Source organism: Perca fluviatilis, chromosome 13 (genome assembly GCF_010015445.1).
Source record: "Perca fluviatilis chromosome 13, GENO_Pfluv_1.0, whole genome shotgun sequence".
Taxonomy (NCBI): domain Eukaryota; kingdom Metazoa; phylum Chordata; class Actinopteri; order Perciformes; family Percidae; genus Perca; species Perca fluviatilis.
Window position 1 is genome coordinate 39,038,058 of NC_053124.1, and position 22,500 is coordinate 39,060,557.

A 22,500-nucleotide genomic window follows, 5' to 3' on the forward strand; every position below is an offset into this window, starting at 1 on the left:
GAGAACGGAAAGTGGCTGCGGCGCTCCCAGAATGCATTGCGCGGCTGATGACCTCACCTTCTCCCGCAGCATGCTGATGCAGTAGTCGACCTCTTTCTGGCGCAGGATCAGCAGGTTGGGAGCGCCGTGGTCCACGATGAGGCGCAGGTAGGTGTAGACCGACATGGCGATCAGCATCCCGCTCTTCAGGACCCACTCCCTGCACACAGGAAACACTCAGCGCCTTCACAATAAAAGCCCTAAACACTGCCTACACAGTAAAAGCCCCAAACACAGAGCCTTGACAATAAGAGCCCTAAACACTCAGGGCCTTCACAATAAAAGCCCTAAACACACAGCTCCTTCACAATGAAAGCCCTAAACACTCTGCACCTTCACAATAAAAGCCCTAAACACTCTGCACCTTCACAATAAAAGCCCTAAACACTCTGCACCTTCACAATAAAAGCCCTAAACACTCAGCTCCTTCACAATAAAAGCTCTTAACACACAGCTCCTTCACCATAAACCTACCTTAATCCGCGCCTTAACTAATGAAAATGCACCTTCACAATAAAAGCCCTAAACACTCTGCACCTTCACAATAAAAGCCCTTAACACTCAGCTCCTTCACAATAAAAGCCTTAAACACTCTGCACCTTCACAATAAAAGCCCTAAAAGTACTTTTAGAAACAAATGTGTGACTAAACATGTTCTAAAACAGATGTTTGAAGTGAAACGTACTTTTGGTCCAGCAGGATGTCCAGGACGCTCTCAGCCAACCAGAGGTTTTTGGTGGAAATGTCTCCGCCTGGATATAAAAACACACAACGACAGCGTTACTTTAAGGCGAAAACATGTGGACCCACAGCTGGGATTACTCATCAAAAACTGACCTGCGATCTGTTTGAGCAGCGTCATGACGACTCCATCAGCTCCGATCACACCGCTCTTCACCAGCTCTCTGACCAGCCACACCAGCTACACACACACACACACACACACACACACACACACACACAGAGATAACACACACACACACACACACACACACACACACACACACACACACACACACACACACACACACACACACACACACACACACACACACACAGACAAGTAGAATTTTTTTTCAAGAGGTGTGTGTGTGTCTCTCTGTGTGTGTGTGTGTACCTGTGTCTCTGTGTGTATCTCTGTGTGTGTGTGTATATCTGTGTGTGTGTGTGTGTGTCTCTGTATGTGTGTACCTGTGTTCTGGGGACATCCTGCAGCTTGAGGAACTTCTCCATCAGAATCTGGTTGATCTTCACCAGAACCACGTTCATCCCATCTCTGTTGAGCAGCGTCAGGTCTCTGTAACACTGTCACACACACACACACACACACACACACACACACACACACACACACACACACACACACACACACACACACACACACACACACACACACACACACACACACACATAAACACACACTATATATTCATTCATCACTCTGAAGAGCTGCTAAACTGTATTATTATTATTATTATTATTATTATTATTATTATTATTATTATTAATAATAATAATAATAATAATATATATATATATATATATATATATATATATATATATATATATATATATATATATATATATATATATATGGATGTGTGTGGCAGTAACTCACCCTCTGGGCCTGGGCCGGCTCTGTGAGGACCAGAGAGAACAGACCCAGACACACCTCCTCATGCTGGGCCGGACCTTTACACACCTGCAGGACAGGAAACAGGTACAGGTACTCAGGAACTCAGGTACTCAGGTACTCAGGTACTCAGGTACAGGACAGGAAACAGGTACAGGTACTCAGGAACTCAGGAACTCAGGTACAGGACAGGAAACAGGTACAGGTACTCAGGTACAGGACAGGAAACAGGTACTCAGGTACAGGACAGGTGACAGGTACAGGTACTCAGGTACAGGACAGGTGACAAGTATTGTGCATGCTGACTCACTGAAATAGACCTTTTCCTACTATGACATGTTGACATGTCATAGTAGGAAAAGCACAGGTGTATTAAACCATTACTGATGGCTGCATTCCAGTCTGAGCTAGTGTCTCCTGTAGTCAGGTGTGTCCAGCAGTCTGAGCTAGTGTCTCCTGTAGTCAGGTGTGTCCTCCAGTCTGAGCTAGTGTCTCCTGTAGTCAGGTGTGTCCTCCAGTCTGAGCTAGTGTCTCCTGTAGTCAGGTGTGTCCAGCAGTCTGAGCTAGTGTCTCCTGTAGTCAGGTGTGTCCAGCAGTCTGAGCTAGTGTTTCCTGTAGTCAGGTGTGTCCTCCAGTCTGAGCTAGTGTCTCCTGTAGTCAGGTGTGTCCAGCAGTCTGAGCTAGTGTCTCCTGTAGTCAGGTGTGTTCAGCAGTCTGAGCTAGTGTTTCCTGTAGTCAGGTGTGTCCTCCAGTCTGAGCTAGTGTCTCCTGTAGTCAGGTGTGTCCTCCAGTCTGAGCTAGTGTCTCCTGTAGTCAGGTGTGTCCTCCAGTCTGAGCTAGTGTCTCCTGTAGTCAGGTGTGTTCAGCAGTCTGAGCTAGTGTCTCCTGTAGTCAGGTGTGTCCTCCAGTCTGAGCTAGTGTCTCCTGTAGTCAGGTGTGTCCTCCAGTCTGAGCTAGTGTCTCCTGTAGTCAGGTGTGTTCTCCAGTCTGAGCTAGTGTCTCCTGTAGTCAGGTGTGTCCAGCAGTCTGAGCTAGTGTCTCCTGTAGTCAGGTGTGTTCAGCAGTCTGAGCTAGTGTCTCCTGTAGTCAGGTGTGTCTTCCAGTCTGAGCTAGTGTCTCCTGTAGTCAGGTGTGTTCAGCAGTCTGAGCTAGTGTCTCCTGTAGTCAGGTGTGTTCTCCAGTCTGAGCTAGTGTCTCCTGTAGTCAGGTGTGTCCAGCAGTCTGAGCTAGTGTCTCCTGTAGTCAGCTGTGTTCAGCAGTCTGAGCTAGTGTCTCCTGTAGTCAGGTGTGTCCTCCAGTCTGAGCTAGTGTCTCCTGTAGTCAGGTGTGTTCAGCAGTCTGAGCTAGTGTCTCCTGTAGTCAGGTGTGTTCTCCAGTCTGAGCTGACGTATAGTTTCCATTTAAATGAGGCTTGTGAGTGACCAGCTAAAGGCTGTCCTAGTCTCGTCTCTCCTCTGGGACAGGACACTGAAGATCTCAGAGTTGTGGACAGGACAAGACATTTGAGGACATCATTTTGGGCTTTTTGGGGAACATTGATCGATATTTTTCACCGTTTTCTGACATGTTATAGACCCAAAAGCTACTGGAATGATGGACAGATTAATGGACTGAGAATAATCGTTAGTTGCAGCCCTATAAATACATATTGGATAATATAGATTTAGGTCACACAGGACAGGACGGGAGAAGAGGTCATGTTTCTTACGTTGGCAGTGAGCCGTCGTTGGCCTCTCTCTCTGACAGCCCATTGGTCAACGACTGGACCAATCCTACACATCGCTCCAATCTCTGCAGAGACACACACACACACACACACACACACACACACAGATATGTATCACTATAGACCATGATGCATTGCTGTAGATGAAACTACCCAACAGTTTATAAAGGAGTTAAACATGTAGAGCAGACATATTAAAGGTTCATCCTGGACTCTCTGTCTCCATGTCTGTGTCTGATGGAACAACAATCCACCAGACTCCATGTAAATAATCAGGACTTTTAGCGTGTATAGAGTCAGCATATCTCCACCAGACTCCATGTAAATAATCAGGACTTTTAGTGTGTATAGAGCCAGCATATCCCCACAAAAACCCAATAAAAAAAAACAGGAGTTTTAGTGTGTAAGACACATTCTCCACCAGACTCCATGTAAATAATGAGTGATTTTAGGGTGTATAGAGCCAGCATATCTCCACCAGACTCCATGTAAATAATCAGGACTTTTAGCGTGTATAGAGCCAGCATATCTCCACCAGACTCCATGTAAATAATCAGGACTTTTAGCGTGTATAGAGCCAGCATATCTCCACCAGACTCCATGTAAATAATCAGTACTTTTAGCGTGTATAGAGCCAGCATATCTCCACATGTAAATGGGTGAATTAAGGGTTTATTTCAACCAAACCAGAGTGGTGATTGTTGGAACAGTGGAAAGATGAACCAAGACGGCTTTTGGTAGTTTTATTTAGTTTCTGTCCACTTTGAATGAAGTGTGTTTTACGATGATAAAAGTCCTGATTATTTACATGGAGTCTGGTGGAGTTTGGCCAAGTTGAAAAAAACAACCCATGCAGGACTTGTACTTGTAATAACGTATTTTAACAGTACATATTGGTACTTTTACTGCGCTAAAGGATCTGAATACTTGATTACAGCTCAGATCAGCTTCTTTTTCTCACGTTTTATTGTTGTTTTTACGATCAGCTGTTGTGTGTGTGTGTGTGTGTGTGTATATATATATGTGTGTGTGTCAAAGCTGCATCTCTTACTTCTTCTGACATGTGAATCACGAACATTGCGCATGCGTATGTGTCACTTTCTTTGCTCTCATCCATGTTTACGTAGAGTTAGCATGCTAGGCTAACCTTCCGCCAGCTGTGTGGCTTCACGTCTGCGCTGTGACGTCTTTTTAATATGTTTACCCCCCCCCCCACACCCAAACACACACACGCACGGTGTGTACAACCCACCTACACCATGTTTACACAGAGCACCGTCCGGCTGTGCTATGCTAACGATGCTAGCCACCATGCTAGCCATGCTAACTAGCCTGCCGCTCCATCCCGTCTCTAGAAGGGATACAGCTACGGCGACGACAGCTACAGTTTAGACACCAAAACCACTCGTGACGTTAAGGACCAAGACGGTGGTTCGGGTTCAAACCCTCCCGCTTTTCCCGGGTCAAAATATTAAAACACATTTTATTACATTAGCCTAGATTTAGCCTTCCGGCCGTACGTGTATCCCTTCTAAGCCACAACCCGTCTCTTTGTATCCACTGCTTGTTTTTAAAAGTGCTCCCCAACGGCTGATATCCGCCGGGATTAACCCGTTCTAACCGAGTTTATCCCGGGTTATAAACCGGGCCAGCCTACCTCTTCTAGCTCGTCCTTAGCGTCCAGCTGGGTGGACACCAGGAGCCGGCCCTGCGGCTTCGCCTTGGCCGGTGCAGCGTCCATCTGCTCCCGCCGCGCCTCGCCGGGCCCCGCGGAGCCGCTAAGCACTGGAGCTCCCGGTTCGACGGGGGTTAGACCCGGTTCTGCCGGTGTACCGGAGACTGGGGGGCTCGTGTCGGTGTCGGAGCCTCCGCGCGAGCCGCTTCGCTCGGTAGCTGTGTGTTTAAAACTTATTTGGGAGCGCAGTCCCGCTCTGTGTGTGTGTGACACTCAGCCCGAGAACAGAAACGTAACGGACATCCGCACAGAGCCTGGGCGGCGGATTCTGGCCAATCAGCGCGCTGGCACCTCTGAGTGACGTCCGGATGGACCAATGAGAGGAGAGGAGATCTGGAGCCAATCCACCGGCCTGCTGTACTGAACTCATCTACAGTTATGACGTGTTTATGAATAATAATTAGTCCTTTACTCTTTAGAAAGAGATATTTAATATGCAAATGAAGCATTACACACACACACACACACACACATAGACACAGACACACACACACACACACACAAACACACACACACAAACACACACACAAACACACACAGACACAGACACACACACAGAAACACACACACACACACACACACAGAAACACACGCACACACACACACACACGGAAACACACACACACACACACACACACACACACACACACACAGACAAACACACACACACACAGACACACACACAAACACACACAGACACAGACACACACACAGAAACACACACACACACACACACAGAAACACACACACACACACACACAGACACACACAGACACACACACACACACAGACACACAAACACACAGACACACACACAGACACACACACACACACACACAGACAGACACACACACACACACACACACACACAGACACACACACACACACACAGACACACACACACACACACACACACACAAGCTTTTCTTCCAAATATGGTATGCTCATGAATATTCAGAATGAGCTGCGTGCTGATTGGTTGAGCAAACTACATAGAAACACATGGAAGACTCGACAGCAGGTCTCATATTTCAGACACTGCAAAGTTATACATTGTTTGTCGGGCTATTTCGTTATTAAATTCACTTCTGAGACTTTTTTAAGCGAGAAATCAACTATATAAAGCTCAAATATGGGGTGTTTCACGAAAATGTATGTCCCTTCAATCCTAGCTATGTGTAGCTAGCTACAAATCACGGATAGTTAGCTTAATTTTCTGCATAATTTGTGTATATTTACAGTTTGAATTTCGTCACGCCACTTATACAACATCTCCCTAAATGTCTTATAAAGCTAACAACGGTGTCCGATTTCAAGTTAATGAATTTTTGTTAACAGTGGGGGTTTCGTTAGCTATGACTGTCCCTTCAATCCTAGCTACCTGTGTAGCTACAAATCACAAATTCACTATGTAAATGTACTACCTGATCTCAGGTCAGTTGTGTAGCCTATGTAAATGTACTACCTGATCTCAGGTCAGTTGTGTAGTATGTAAATGTACTACCTGATCTCAGGTCAGTGGTGTAGCCTATGTAAATGTACTACCTGATCTCAGGTCAGTTGTGTAGTATGTAAATGTACTACCTGATCTCAGGTCAGTTGTGTAGCCTATGTAAATGTACTACCTGATCTCAGGTCAGTTGTGTAGTATGTAAATGTTCTACCTGATCTCAGGTCAGTTGTGTAGTATGTAAATGTTCTACCTGATGTCAGGTCAGTTGTGTAGCCTATGTAAATGTACTACCTGATCTCAGGTCAGTTGTGTAGCCTATGTAAATGTACTACCTGATCTCAGGTCAGTTGTGTAGTCTATGTAAATGTTCTAGCTGATCTCAGGTCAGTTGTGTAGCCTATGTAAATGTACTACCTATCTCAGGTCAGTTGTGTAGCCTATGTAAATGTACTACCTGATCTCAGGTCATTAGGTCAGTTGTGTAGTATGTAAATGTACCTACCTGATCTCAGGTCAGTTGTGTAGCCTATGTAAATGTTCTACCTGATCTCAGGTCAGTTGTGTAGCCTATGTAAATGTACTACCCTGATCTCAGGTCAGTTGTGTGAGCCTATGTAAATGTACTACCTGATCTCAGGTCAGTTGTGTAGCCTATGTAAATGTTCTACCTGATCTCAGGTCAGTTGTGTAGCCTATGTAAAATGTACTACCTGATCTCAGGTCAGTGTGTAGCCTATGTAAATGTACTACCTGATCCCAGGTCAGTTGTGTAGCCTATGTAAATGTACTACCTGATTCAGGTCAGTTGTGTAGCCTATGTAAATGTACTACCTGATCTCAGGTCAGTTGTGTAGCCTATGTAAAATGTTCATACCTGATCTCAGGTCAGTTGTGTAGCCTATGTAAGTGTTCCTACCGATTAGGTCAGTTGTGTAGCCTATGTAAATGTACTACCTGATGTCAGGCCGTGGTGTAGCCTTTGTAAATGTTCTACCTGATCTCAGGTCAGTTGTGTAGCCTATGTAAATGTTCTACCTGATGTCAGGTCAGTTGTGTAGCCTATGTAAATGTCCAACCTGGATCCTTGTGGTTGTGTAGTATGTAAATGTACTACCTGATCTCAGGTCAGTTGTGTATTCTATGTAAATGTACTACCTGATCTCAGGTCAGTTGTGTAGCCTATGTAAATGTCCTACCTGATCTCAGGTCAGTTGTGTAGCCTATGTAAATGTTCTACCTGATGTCAGGTCAGTTGTGTAGCCTATGTAAATGTTCTACCTGATGTCAGGTCAGTTGTGTAGTATGTAAATGTTCTACCTGATCTCAGGTCAGTTGTGTAGCCTATGTAAATGTTCTACCTGATGTCGGTCAGTTGTGTAGCCTATGTAAATGTCCTACCTGATCTCAGTCAGTTTGTGTAGTATGTAAATGTACCTACCTGATCTCAGGTCAGTTGTGTAGCCTATGTAAATGTACTACCTGATGTCAGGTCAGTTGTGTAGCCTATGTAAATGTCTACTGATCTCAGGTCAGGTATTCTATGTAAATGTTCTACCTGATCTCCGTCGGTAGCCTATGTAAATGTTCTACCTGATCTCAGGTCAGTTGTGTAGTATGTAAATGTTCTACCTGATCTCAGGTCAGTTGTGTAGTATGTAAATGTTCTAGCTGATCTCAGGTCAGTTGTGTAGCCTATGTAAATGTCCTACCTGATCTCAGGTCAGTTGTGTAGTATGTAAATGTACTACCTGATCTCAGGTCAGTTGTGTAGTCTATGTAAATGTTCTACCTGATCTCAGGTCAGTTGTGTAGTATGTAAATGTACTACCTGATCTCAGGTCAGTTGTGTAGTCTATGTAAATGTTCTACCTGATCTCAGGTCAGTTGTGTAGTATGTAAATGTACTACCTGAACTCAGGTCAGTTGTGTAGTATGTAAATGTACTACCTGAACTCAGGTCAGTTGTGTAGTCTATGTAAATGTTCTACCTGATCTCAGGTCAGTTGTGTAGTATGTAAATGTACTACCTGAACTCAGGTCAGTTGTGTAGCCTATGTAAATGTACTACCTGATCTCAGGTCAGTTGTGTAGCCTGTGTAAATGTACTACCTGATCTCAGGTCAGTTGTGTAGTATGTAAATGTTCTACCTGAACTCAGGTCAGTTGTGTACAGACTGTAACTGTTGTTATTCAACTATGACAGGGTAAAATCAGTTTTGCATTCTATCACCCCTTTAAAACATGTTTACAGCTGTTATTAGTTTCATCTCTATGTTCTTATCTCACACACTCACCCCACTTCTTAAATTACATTTTATGTCTTTATTTTGTAATACTTCATCAATAAACCTAATGTCTGAGTGTCCTCTCAACACACCATCCTCTGTTATAACTAAAACCAACTTTAGATGTAAAAACAGCTCTATTACATGTGTTATTACATGTGTTATTACATGTTAACTGTCAGTCTGTGTGTTACTAGATGTGGTAATGCTGAGCCTCTCTGGGCGGTTCCTCTTATTTCCTGTTCAAAGTTTATTTTAAATTTACACAGTTTGTGACGCAGTTTGTCCTCTCCGTGTGAAGCTCCAGCTGAAGGTAATTTAACTCTAATGTCTGTAATGTGTATATATATAATGTCTGTAACGTTTGACTGGTGAACTCCAGCTGTGGTTAGTTTACTTTAAGAGCAGAAAGCTGCAGAGAAACCAACTCAACTGGACTTGTGATTAATTAAAACAAAGATCTGCCGCCATGCTGTGTTTAGTTTCAGAGAAAGTTAAACATAATGAAAGTGTTTGCACTCTTTTCTAAAGGCGGTAAGAATGTGTGTGTGTGTGTGTGTGAGTGTGTGCATGTGTGTGTTACCATCATTTTGTTGCAGATATTGACATTTTTACTTCTATAGACGAATGGAAAGTCGCTCGTGTTGCATTCACGGGACACAGGAAGAATGAATACACACTGAAAAATGTTCCCAGTTTTCTGCAACCTTTTGACCACACGTGTGATCGTGCGTAATGCTCCTGCGGTTTTGTAAACTGTGTTTTAGTGAACTCTGATGGTATGCCCGTTCTCAGAACCTAACCCAGTTTTTGTTTTCCTGAACCCAACTATCCCGTTCTGGCTAAACCGACCCAGAGCTGCCAGCAACGGGGAGAGGAGGGGATCCTCCCACACCGGGCAGCGGAGGAAATGAGCTTTTCCTCCGCTGCCTCTCCCCGTGAAATGCATTGTTTGTTTGATGTGTATATGTGTGTGTGTCTATGTGTGTCTGAGTGTGTGTCTGTGCGTCTTTATCTGGTCGTGTCTGATTGTAGGTGTCTGTGTGTGGGAATGTTGTCTTTATGCACCTGCTATTCCCACACAAAGTTACCAAATTGTTACATTTCGAGCACTTTCACCTGTTTTGCTAGCCTGACGTGGTCCTACTCAGATTCTAGTCAGAATATGAGTCTGAAACCGCTCCATTGGGCTGTGATTATGGGGCGTGTTCCAACCGAACCAGGAAAAAAAATGCCTCTGCATTCATTGGATAGACCTACAACCAATCAGAGCAACGGAACTCAACGTCAGCTCGGAACTCAACACTGTGTATCGCTCTCCATAGCAACCACTCTTTGCACAATGCATTTGTTCTAACTTCCGACTTTTAGACCTTCCTTTTGAAGCTGGATATATCATTTGTTTCTTGTAAATATAAATGTGGATAACGTTAGTGATAGTGACATGCTCGCTACAGTTGCATTTCTAGAGATGAATCGGTACAAACACATTTTATTTCTCTGATTCGCCTTTTTCTATCTTTGTTTACCGCTGCCTCTTTTTTCTCTTCCTTTTTTTTATCTCCCCCATACAACACCCCCTCCTCTCTCCTCCCTCTCTTCCACCACCCAACAACAACCACCCCCCTCCCCCCCTTCCCAACCCCCCCCCCCACCAAAACCTCCTCTCCTCTCCCCCCTCCACCCCCCCCCACAAAAACCCCTCCTCCCTCTAACCCTCCACCAAAACCCCCTCCCCCCCTCCCCTCCTCCCCCATAACCACAACCCACCCCCCTCCCCCTCTACCTCACACAACCTCACTCTCCCCCCCCTCCTCTCTCTCTCCCCCAACCACTCCCCTCCCCTCCACCCCCCCCCAACAACCCCCCCCCCCCCCCCCTCCTCTCACACCCAGTTCTCTCTTATGTCTCTCCACCATATAACTCCTTTCTTCAGTCTCTATCTCTCTCTCTTCACCATATAATGCTCCCTCTCTTCAGTCTCTCTCTATCTCTCTTCACCATATAATGCTCCCTCTTTTCAGTCTCTCTCTATGTCTCTCCACCATATAACGCTCTCTCTCTCCAGTCTCTCTCTATCTCTCTCCACCATATAACTCTCTCTCTCTTCAGTCTCTCTCTATCTCTCTTCACCATATAATGCTCCCTCTCTTCAGTCTCTCTCTATCTCTCTCCACCATATAACGCTCTCTCTCTCTTCAGTCTCTCTCTATCTCGCTCCACCATATAACTCTCTCTCTCTCCAGTCTCTCTCTATGTCTCTCCACCATATAACTCTCTCTCTCTCCAGTCTCTCTCTATGTCTCTCCACCATATAACTCTCTCTCTCCAGTCTCTCTCTATCTCTCTCCACCATATAACTCTCTCTCTCTCTCTCTTCAGTCTCTCTCTATCTCGCTCCACCATATAACGCTCTCTCTCTCCAGTCTCTCTCTATGTCTCTCCACCATATAATGCTCTCTCTCTTCAGTCTCTCTCTATCTCGCTCCACCATATAACGCTCTCTCTCTCCAGTCTCTCTCTATCTCTCTCTCTTCAGTCTCTCTCTATCTCTCTTCACCATATAACGCTCTCTCTCTTCAGTCTCTCTCCATCTCGCTCCACCATATAACGCTACCATACTTTCGGGCAGTTGTTGAGGCTCCTGAGGATTTTAAAATGAATGCACTGTCGATATCTTCTGTAACAGACGCGATGGTGGAATCTACACATCTCAACAAATTCAACCCAAGCGTTCTTTGGTGACGTGATTGATTCGGTTACTGTTGATCATCTGTCCGACAATCTGATTGGTCTGAACAGATCCTGTTCAGGCAATAATTGCTTCTCAAAGGAGCGACTCCAGACCGAACTTCCCGACCTCGAATTTTGTGGGCGGGGCTAAGTTCGTCTGGCATCCAGGCTACTGTTTTGCACCAATAATGATCCAAAATCTTGTTTCTATTTTTTACTAATTTTTACCTTTTTAATATTTGAATGATCATATGATCATAAATGTGATCTCACAGGGGTAAATGGCAAATATGAACCATAAATAGGGTTGGGCATTGTTTGGATATTAACGATTCTGATTTTAATTCCGATTCTTCCTTTCGATTCCGGTTCTCATCGATTCTCGATTCCGATTATTTGAGTGTTGGAGTTGAAATGGGTCACATGCTTATTTCACAAATAAGAGGAAAGTTTTATTTTGATTCAAAGGTGGGTTGCAGTTTGACGGGGCTTTTTCAATGTAAAATAAAGCCCGACTAGAGCACCGCTTACTGTGTTCCATGGCTGCAACACAACAAGTGCCTGGTCGCTACAGAAACCATAACTTGCGCATGTTAAATTTGGAACCCGTGATCAGATTTGAAACCAAATCCTCCAAACGATTCCAATAAAGAACGATGGAATCGTAATTTTTTAAACGATTCCAAGTAGGAATCGGTTCTCGATGCCCAACCCTAACCATAAGTGATGTATGTATCATTGGTAATTGAGCTAAATCTGTTACATTACATTATTAAGTTTGTGTAACAACAATATGAACACCACACAAGGGTTAAGGCTTCCAAACAGGATTTAGTTTGGATGTTCTACCTCTGTTAGGAGCACATCGATCTCACAATCACTGAATCAGGTTTTTTCCCCATTTTTCCGTTTCGTGATTGATTAACATGGACCTTATTAGGACAAATATGGGACAACCTCGGGAGGAGCTTGAGGCTCGTGCAGAACCGCATAAGGTAACGCACCGATGTGTGCAGCAAGGTGTTATAAATCAGAATATTGTTTTTGCGTACGAAAATTCTGACCTTTTTTCTACACAGAGTTTTATAAATGAGGCCCCTGGAGTCTTTCCAGTGTTCCTGTTCTCCCAGAAAGAGAATGAATGACGGAGCAGGATGAGCAGAGAGCAAACATCATTCAGTGAAGAGCTTCAGACTTTATTCAAGTTTCTTCAGCAGCTTCTGTTTCTGGAGATTAAAAAGTGGTGTTCCTCTCTTTCTAACAGGACCCAGACCCTGCTGGACCTGAACCTGAACCCAGCTGTGTCCATGAAGAGAATGGAGAATGGAGACACCACTACTTTACTTTAAAAAATAAACAAGAAGCCAGCCTGACATGGAGAGGCCAACTAACATGGAGGAGGGGAGAAATAAAAGAGAGAGGCTACTTGAAATGACGAATAGAAGAGGGTGAGTTGTTCTGAATCCTCCAGTAAACTAGAAGTAGTGTTGTCTCATTGGGTGGGTGGTCTTCTTGTAGAGGGTCTCTGTGTTTCCAGCCCACTGTAGCCTGTCCTCCAGGTGCACTCTGGGATATCTATGGTCCTGCTGTCACCTGGTTGCCACCGGTATACATATACAGTACATATATGTTTATGGAAAGATATTATTGTAGTTAATGACTTAAATGAGAATATTTTTGCAAAATAATTTCCTGTGTCAGTCAAAATATCTCTGTGGTTAGACAACATTTTGAAATATATATATATTTCTAATTTCACAAGATATTTTTATTGAGTTTTGGACAGAAAGTAAAGCATTATTGGCATTTAATTGTTAATATTTAATCCAAAATACATATTATTATTAATATATATTTTATACAGGGAGACTTTACCTGAACATGTGACCCTCAATAATTCTCTCAGGACCCAGCAGAGACCAGAACCTGATCCTGATCCTGATCCTGATCCTGAACCTGATCCTGATCCTGATCCTGATCCTGATCCTGATCCTGATCCTGTTCCTGAACCTGAACCCAGCTGTGTGTCCTTTAAGAGCGACCAGTCACATCAAGGCTTCATTGACTTTAAAGGAGAGGAACCCTCTTCTGAAAAGAGGTAAGCTGTTCATATTATTATATTACTGATTCATGGTTCAACTTGTATGTATCCAAAGAAGTTTTTGGAGTTTATTTTCAGCATCTTTCTTCTTAACATATATTTATATTTTCACATCTGAAAGTTGTCCAGTTAAACCAGTCTTCAACTCTTGACTTTAGGTAAATATTGGTCCAATATATTCTCTGGTGTTTTAGCTTTTTAACCCAGTTTTTTGTATTGTTTAATGAACGTCTTTGTGTTAATCTTGTTTTAGTTGCTGCCTGTATCTCCAGCAGTTTTTGGGTCTGAATACTAAAAAGTGAATTTCCATCCCTGTTGGTCTTACTCTCTGTGTAACATGATCCATCAAAGACCAGACTGTGCTAAACCTGAACCCAGCTGTGTGTCCTTTAAGAGCGACTGGTCATATGGTCGCCTCATTGAATTTAAAGGAGAGCAACCCTCTGCTGAAAAGAGGTAAGCCATTAATATTATAATATTGCTGATTCTTGTTTCAGCTTTTATCTTCTTAATATATATTTATATTCTCACATCTGAAAGCTGTCCAGTAAGACCAGTCTTAAACTGTAGATCTCAATTTAATATTGGACCCAGTTTGGTCCAATATTATCTGGTGTTTTAGCCCCATTAAAAGCATTTAAAATATCCCATAGCCATAGGGTAGGCTAAAAATCATGACTGGCAAAATTCTTCCCAAATGTTCTTCTCCAACTGGGAATACCAGGGGGATGGTTGGGATACAGAGCCTCAGAGTGCCCCTTCCAGGGTAACTTCATCTGCACATTCCCCCTGGAGAACCAGTGACCCTTGGTAAGTGTTTGTGTCATCTGGGTCAGGACACTATTTGCCATGAGAAGACTTCTGCCATTTCAGACTGGACACTTAAGGCCAAGTTTCAGTGAGTGGGTTCATGACCAGATTTCACCCCCAAGTCTCCTGACCCAAATTGGTCAAAATGCAAAATTCTTCCCAAATGTTGGATGTGGGTTTGCCAGTTGGATGTCAGATCAGAAGTCAATAAGGGTAAGCAAAAAAAGGGACTACAAACAGGCCATTTAAGCTCTGCTTCCCCCTCCTGATGGTTTGCCAAAATTGTTTTGAGGCTCTTCTACCTACAAATGTTTACTTCCATGACCACAGAAGCTGCAGACCTTGTGGTATCATGATACCAGTCTGCTGCTTCAGGAGTCCTTTAGGTCAACCATGTTGTAGCCCTTCTTTACTTCTTAGTTATTTATGTTGATTCACAGTGGGGTCAGCAGTACCACCAAGACTTTAATGTAAACGTCTGATGTTGTAATCAACACTTTAAGTCACACAACCTTTACCTTATGTTTGTCTCTGTGTGGACAGACATGATCTGAGCTAATTATTCCGGATTCCTCCACAGAGTGGACCAGGAGAGCTCAGACCTTCCCAGTGGTCAGTCTGCCCAGCAGCATCAAACACACCAGGACTCTATATTTATGGTCTGTACATGTACAACTACTTTTACATCTATTCTGTTCACAATCATCTCCATGCTGCACTTTTCAGACCAGTGCGTTGTCAGGCTGTCCAACAAGAATCTGATGTGTGCTTCCATGATTTCAGTTTGATTGTGTCATTATTATAATTTTTCATTCAGGAAGGAAGTCCAGCAGGAGTTTGTAAGCGTAAACTCAAATCTCACCTAAACAAGAAGTTCCAGTGTATGTTTGAGGGGATCGCTAAAGCAGGAAACCCAACCGATCTGAATCAGATGTTCACAGAGATCTACATCATAGAGGGAGGGACTGCAGAAGTCAATGAGGAACATGAGGTCAGACAGATTGAAACAGCATCCAGGAAACCAGACAGACCAGAAACAACAATCAGACAAGAAGACATCTTTAAAGCCCCACCTGGAAGAGATGAACCAATCAGAACAGTGATGACAAAGGGAGTGGCTGGCATCGGGAAAACAGTCTTAACACAGAAGTTCACTCTGGACTGGGCTGAAGACAAAGCCAACCAGGACATCCAGTTCACATTTCCATTCACCTTCAGAGAGCTGAATGTGCTCAAAGAGAGAAAGTACAGCTTGGTGGAACTTGTTGATTACTACTTCTTTAGTGATACCAAAGAATCAGGAATCTGCAGGTTTGAAGAGTTCCCGGTTGTCTTCATCTTTGACGGTCTGGATGAGTGTCGACTTCCTCTGGACTTCCTCAACACTGAGATCCTGACTGATGTTACGAAGTCCACCTCAGTGGGTGTGCTGCTGACAAACCTCATCAAAGGGAATCTGCTTCCCTCTGCTTGCCTCTGGATAACCACACGACCCGCAGCAGCCAATCAGATCCCTACTGAGTGTGTTGACATGGTGACAGAGATCAGAGGGTTCACTGACCCTCAGAAGGAGGAGTACTTCAGGAAGAGATTCAGAGATGAGGAGCAGGCCAACAGAATCATCTCCCACATCAAGACATCACAAAGCCTCTACATCATGTGCCACATCCCAGTCTTCTGCTGGATCACTGCTACAGTTCTGGAGGACATGTTGAAGTCCAGACATCGAAGAGAGCTGCCCAAGACCCTGACTGAGATGTACATCCACTTTCTGGTGGTTCAGTCCAAAGTGAAGAACATCAAGTATGATGGAGGAGCTGAGGCAGAGCCACACTGGAGTCCAGAGACCAGGAAGATGATGGAGTCTCTGGGAAAACTGGCTTTTGAGCAGCTGCAGAAAGGCAACCTGATCTTCTATGAATCAGACCTGACAGAGTGTGGCATTGATATCACAGCAGCCTCGGTGTACTCAGGAGTGTTCACACAGATCTTTAAAGAGGAGAGAGGAATGCACCAGAACCAGGACAAGGTGTTCAGCTTCGTCCATCTGAGTGTTCAGGAGTTTCTGGCTGCTCTTCATGTCCATCTGACATTCACCAACTCTGGAGTCAACCTGCTGTCAGGAAAAGAAACCTCATCATGGCTGCCTAAAGTCTTCAGAGAAAATTTAAAACATCTCCACCAGAGAAAACAAACACCATCAACACAGTTCTACCAGAGTGCTGTGGACGAGGCCTTACAGAGTCCAAATGGACACCTGGACTTGTTCCTCCGCTTCCTCCTGGGTCTTTCACTGCAGACCAATCAGAATCTCCTACGAGGCCTGATGACACAGACAGGAAGTAGCTCACAGACCAATCAGGAAACAGTCCAGTACATCAAGAAGAAGATCAGTGAGAATCTGTCTGCAGAGAGAAGCATCAATCTGTTCCACTGTCTGAATGAACTGAATGATCATTCTCTAGTGGAGGAGATCCAACAGGCCCTGAGTTCAGGAAGTCTCTCCACAGATAAACTGTCTCCTGCTCAGTGGTCAGCTCTGGTCTTCATCTTACTGTCATCAGAAAAAGATCTGGATGTGTTTGACCTGAAGAAATACTGTGCTTCAGAGAAGGCTCTTCTGAGGCTGCTGCCAGTGGTCAAAGCCTCCAAGAAAGCTCTGTAAGTGGGATTTATTAATAATAAACTACTCTGATATCTTTCAGAGAGAAAAATAAATAACTTGTTTCCTTTCTGTCGTCTCTCCAGACTGAGTGGCTGTAACCTGTCAGAGAGAAGCTGTGAAGCTCTGTCCTCAGTTCTCAGCTCCCAGTCCTCTAGTCTGAGAGAACTGGACCTGAGTAACAACAACCTGAAGGATTCAGGAGGGAAGCTGATCTCTGTTGGACTGAAGAGTCCACACTGCACACTGGAGACTCTCAGGTCAGATCAAGAACAATAATCTTTGAAAACAAAGTATTGAAAAATAATTAGGAAACATTTAAAAAACAGTGAATGTTTCCAAAGTATTTTATTCTGATTTAGAATCACTTCATAAAGAATGAAATATGAACTGTGGCTGAGATACAGAAATCATTTATATTTTAATATCATGTGACTTTGATTACTGGACTTTTGGTTATTCCTGTTTATACAACAAGTAGATCCGACCAGACAATCTGATTGGTCAACTAGACATTTAGAACGTACTCAAATCAGCATGAAAACACACCCAGAGCCATTTGAGCACACATAGTGCATCACATAAAATATTACTCATTGTAACTTCCAGGACTGAATCAAAAAACAGTAACGTTAGCCTACAACATTGATACAATGGATCAATTTGTTTTTATATGGAGGACTTAGTTTTGTTGAATGGTTGGAAGAGGATGAGAAGTGAATCATTGGATGAAAGTTTTACACTCTGGAGTTAACTGTTATGGAATAATTTGGATCACATCAGCTGTTTGGATCACATAAGCTGTTAGTAACTTTACCTTAAGATAACATTTAACAGTGAGGAACTGCAAATCGTCTCTGTTGCTTTTCTTTATTTTGAGAGCGAATTTCCCCACAATATGAATGCAGTTTGATTATAACTTTTATTTAGTTAGATACAATTTTTGTATTGTCACCTTATTACACGGGAGGGTTAGATTTAACGTCATATTTTCACTTCAGTCATGCTTTAGAACCTCGACACAAACGCCTCGGTCCTAGCCGCATCAAAAAATGCTTTGTTTCCAATGCATATTGTTCGTATTTATAATATGTCATAAATCACAAAGTATGAACTATGGCTGCGATTGAGAAACACTGCACACTGGAGACTCTCAGGTCTGATGACCATTTCAACTTTAGTACTTTAACTTTAGTTGATAAACAGCTAACATGTAGCTTTGATCAACTTCGGCAGTAGTTATTAATTATATAATTATTAATTTCTAGACTTAGAGTTACCTTCCATGAGGATTTTTCATTGTTTACTTTTGTTGTTAAATTATTAAATAGAACAGATTATTTTAAAGGTTTATTATAAATCTGGACCAAAATGTACCTGGACAACAAACAAACATAAAACAAACATATGGTTCCACGTGTTGACAGGGTTCCTGTGTGTTCTTCTCTGTGTTTGCAGTCTGTCAGGCTGTCTGATCTCAGAGGAAGGCTGTTCTTCTCTGGTCTCAGCTCTGAGCTCCAACCCCTCCCATCTGAGAGAGCTGGACCTGAGCTATAATCATCCAGGAGACTCAGGAGTGAAACTCCTGTCAGCAGGACTGAAGGATCCACTCTGGAGACTGGACACTCTCAGGTACAAACACTCATGAACAAAAATGAGATATTTATGTAGGAAGTTTTAAAGGAGAACATCTCCAGGAACTAAAATGATAACTCCCTATCTGCCCGAGCTTGTCGTATATGACAAAAAAATAGCGCAAAACGGCATCTCTGTTTCATATTTTTAATAATTTTACAGCAATAAGAGCTAGAGACTTACCGTCTTTTTCAGCTAAAAGCTTTTTTTCGGGGTCTTTGAGCAATAAATCCAAACTCTGACATCCAAGATTGATCCACTTTATGTCCATAATTTATGAATTTTTGGCCGCCGATTGCCGCTAGTTCTGATGCTAACCATCCAATTTTTAACCATCACACAACAAAGATTGTTTATTGTGAGGAGAGATCACTCGAAGTCAGAATAGTAAGATGTGACCAAAGATTGTCTATTACTGTTCTACAGAGAAGAATGACATCATCATTTTGCACTGGATGACCCTAAATATATAGGACAACAGTTTTAGACAACACAAATGCTTGTGTAGCATTGCTGTTTGTGTGATATTGACATTATTATTTTGAGTATTGGCATAAGTGAATATCATGAGGGCAAAAGTGTCTGGAAATTTACAAATTTCATCTGTATAAGTTATGTTTATTTTTTCACAGCTTGACTCCCAAGATATATGAGAAGTGTTTTAGACAGGATATTGGCTTAGCTTTTATTGCTGTGTGTGTGATATCAATACATATCTGTGAGATTCAATTTCTGTTTTGTTTTTTTATTTATTTGTCTTTATGGTCCCACAATGTTGGTTTTACGTCTAAGTGATCTCACTGCAACAAAATATTCTAATAGCCCAGTTTGTCCTGAAAAAACTGATGTTTATAGATTGACTGTGCTCAACATGATGTTTTACAAGCTTTTTTAGAAAATAAAACCAGACGGACCATGAGTTGTCAAAAGGCCTCAGGCTTTGGCCGGGTTGGCTCAGTGGGTAGAGCACTCAGACATATATTTAGAGGTTTATGCCTCGACGCAGAGGTCCATGGTTCGACTCCGACCTGTGACGTTATCCTGCATGTCTTCCCCCTCTCTCTCACCTGTCCTGTCCATTAAAGGGGTGATAGAATGCAAAACCGATTTTACCTTGTCATAGTTGAAAAACAACAGTTTGGATAGTAACTAGGACATACATAGAAGCTCAAAATCCCATTGACACTCACAATTTGAAACTGCTGCTCAAAACGGGTGAATCTCAACAAAGCTAAAAGTTGACATCAGTTTCATCTCGACAGAGAAAGGTCCAGGACATGTTTAGCCTAGCTTAGCACAAAGCAATGTGCTTTCTACGCAGTAAGAAGAGTGTGTGGATGAAGCATTAATCTACTATTTCGGCAGAGTAGTTAGCTAGCTGATTAAAATGTCAGTTCCTCTCTCTCGCTCTCTCTCCTTCTCTCTCCCTCTGTCTCTCCCTCCCTCTCTCTCACTCCCTCTCTCTCTCTCCCTCTCTCTCTAATTAAACTAAATTAAATATCTTAATTGATTGACAGCCCAAATATGAATATAAATGGGTAAATTCCAGCCCTACATTAGATCAGAGTGAAGCTGTGTGTGTGTGTGAGTGATGTAATGCCCCCCCCCATGTGAGAGTGATGTAATGCCTCCCCCTCCCCCTCCTTTCAGGGTGGAGCCTGCTGGAGTCAGATGGTTGACACCAGGTCTGAGGAAGTGTAAGTCTGTTTTTAATTTCATTCGTCAAACTGTGACATCACTAATTTAACCCTCTGATGTCATCATCAGAGTGCTGATTGGTTAATAACTGCAGTTGTGTTGTGTCTCCTCTCCGTCAGATTCCTTTGAACTCACACTGGACACAAACACAGTGAACAGAAAACTCAAACTGTCTGACAACAACAGGAAGGTGACATGTGTGAGGGAGGATCAGCAATATCCTGATCATCCAGAGAGGTTTGACTACTGTCAGCTGCTGTGTAGAGATGGTCTGACTGGTCGCTGTTACTGGGAGGTTGAGAGGAGAGGACATGTTTATATATCAGTGAGTTACAGAGGAATCAGGAGGAGAGGAGACAGTGATGACTGTGTGTTTGGATATAATGATCAGTCCTGGAGTCTGAGGTGCTCTGATGGTGGTTACTATGTCTGGCACAATAAGAGAAGAACATCCATCTCCTCCTCCTCTGTCTCTGGTAGAGTAGCAGTGTATGTGGACTGTCCTGCTGGCTCTCTGTCCTTCTACACAGTCTCCTCTGACTCACTGATCCACCTCCACACCTTCAACACCACATTCACTCAGACTCTCTATCCTGGTTTCAGGTTCTGGTATCCTGGTGACTCAGTGTCTCTGTGTCCTGTGTAGGACGGAGGAGACACAGACACACACACACACACACACACACACACACACACACACACACACACAGACACACACACACACACACACACACACACACACACACACACACACACACACACACACACACACACACACAAAGACACAGACATAGATACACATACACAGAATACACAGACACACAGACACACAGACACACAGACACACAAACACAGACACATAGACACACACACAGACACACATGAAGACACACACACACACGCACACACACACACACACAGCCAGCCACACACACACACACACACACACACACACACCGCCGCGCACACACACACACACACACACACACACACACACACACACACACATACACAAAGTACACACACAGACACACCCACACACACACACACACACACACATACACATACACACACAGACACACCCACACACACACACACACACACACACACACAAAGACACAGACATAGATACACATACACAGAATACACAGACACACAGACACACAAACACACACACATAGACACACACACAGACACACATGAAGACACACACACACACACACACAAAGACACAGACATAGATACACATACACAGAATACACAGACACACAGACACACAGACACACAAAACACACACACACACACACACACACACACACACACACACACACACACACACACACACACACACACACACACACACACACAGACACTATCTCTCCTCCTGTTTCTCACTGCTGATCAGTTGAGTTGAGGATGTTTAGTTTTGATTTCTGTCTCTTTTCACAATAAAAGCATCAAGTTACTGTGATGTGTTTGTGGTCTTTCACAATAAAAGCATCAAGTTACTGTGATGGAATTCATGGAGTACTCTCTACTTGTTTTATTTTTATATAATACATATATAAAGTAAAAATATTTTATTAATATAATGCTATAAACAAAGGATTCTGGTTAAAAACATTAGGTGTTTCTATGAGATTATATATTTAATACACACTATCGGTCAAAAGTTTTAGAACACCCCAATTTTTCCAGGTTTTTATTGAAATTCATGCAGTTCAATTTCTTATCGTACTCTGAAATGAAAGAATAGAACAAATGAAGTAGCCCACTTTGGCAGATATAACAGCTGAACACACTCGTGGCCATAGATATAGAACAATAGATATGACATGACGTCATAACTTATGGCATAACTGTCCGCCGTCTTACTAGGGTACTGTTTACAATAGTCACCCATAGGCAGCAAGTATGGTTTTCAGCTGTGCAGCACCCAATTGCTTTACCAGGAGGACCAAAGAGACCCAGGAGGCTGCCATCACTTTCC

At 43.2% G+C, this 22,500-nt stretch overlaps 2 protein-coding genes across 2 annotated transcripts in view; one reads left to right on the top strand and one right to left on the bottom strand.

The window, feature by feature from the left end:
- Positions 1 to 5,384, bottom strand: part of ints3 (integrator complex subunit 3) — a 34,722-nt gene extending 29,338 nt beyond the window's left edge. The window contains 8 exon segments of the mRNA XM_039819698.1: positions 58 to 199; positions 725 to 791; positions 877 to 961; positions 1,231 to 1,344; positions 1,658 to 1,741; positions 3,381 to 3,394; positions 3,397 to 3,463; positions 5,056 to 5,384. Of these exon segments, the coding sequence (XP_039675632.1) occupies positions 58 to 199; positions 725 to 791; positions 877 to 961; positions 1,231 to 1,344; positions 1,658 to 1,741; positions 3,381 to 3,394; positions 3,397 to 3,463; positions 5,056 to 5,139 (657 nt within the window). The 5' untranslated portion in view covers positions 5,140 to 5,384.
- Positions 5,385 to 15,141: 9,757 nt separating this feature from the next.
- Positions 15,142 to 22,500, top strand: part of LOC120571016 (NACHT, LRR and PYD domains-containing protein 12-like) — a 68,590-nt gene continuing 61,231 nt past the window's right edge. Inside the window, exons 1-4 of the mRNA XM_039819699.1 lie at positions 15,142 to 15,174; positions 15,333 to 17,176; positions 17,264 to 17,437; positions 18,636 to 18,809. Of these exons, the coding sequence (XP_039675633.1) occupies positions 15,172 to 15,174; positions 15,333 to 17,176; positions 17,264 to 17,437; positions 18,636 to 18,809 (2,195 nt within the window). The 5' untranslated portion in view covers positions 15,142 to 15,171. The remainder of the gene's footprint in view (positions 15,175 to 15,332; positions 17,177 to 17,263; positions 17,438 to 18,635; positions 18,810 to 22,500) is intronic.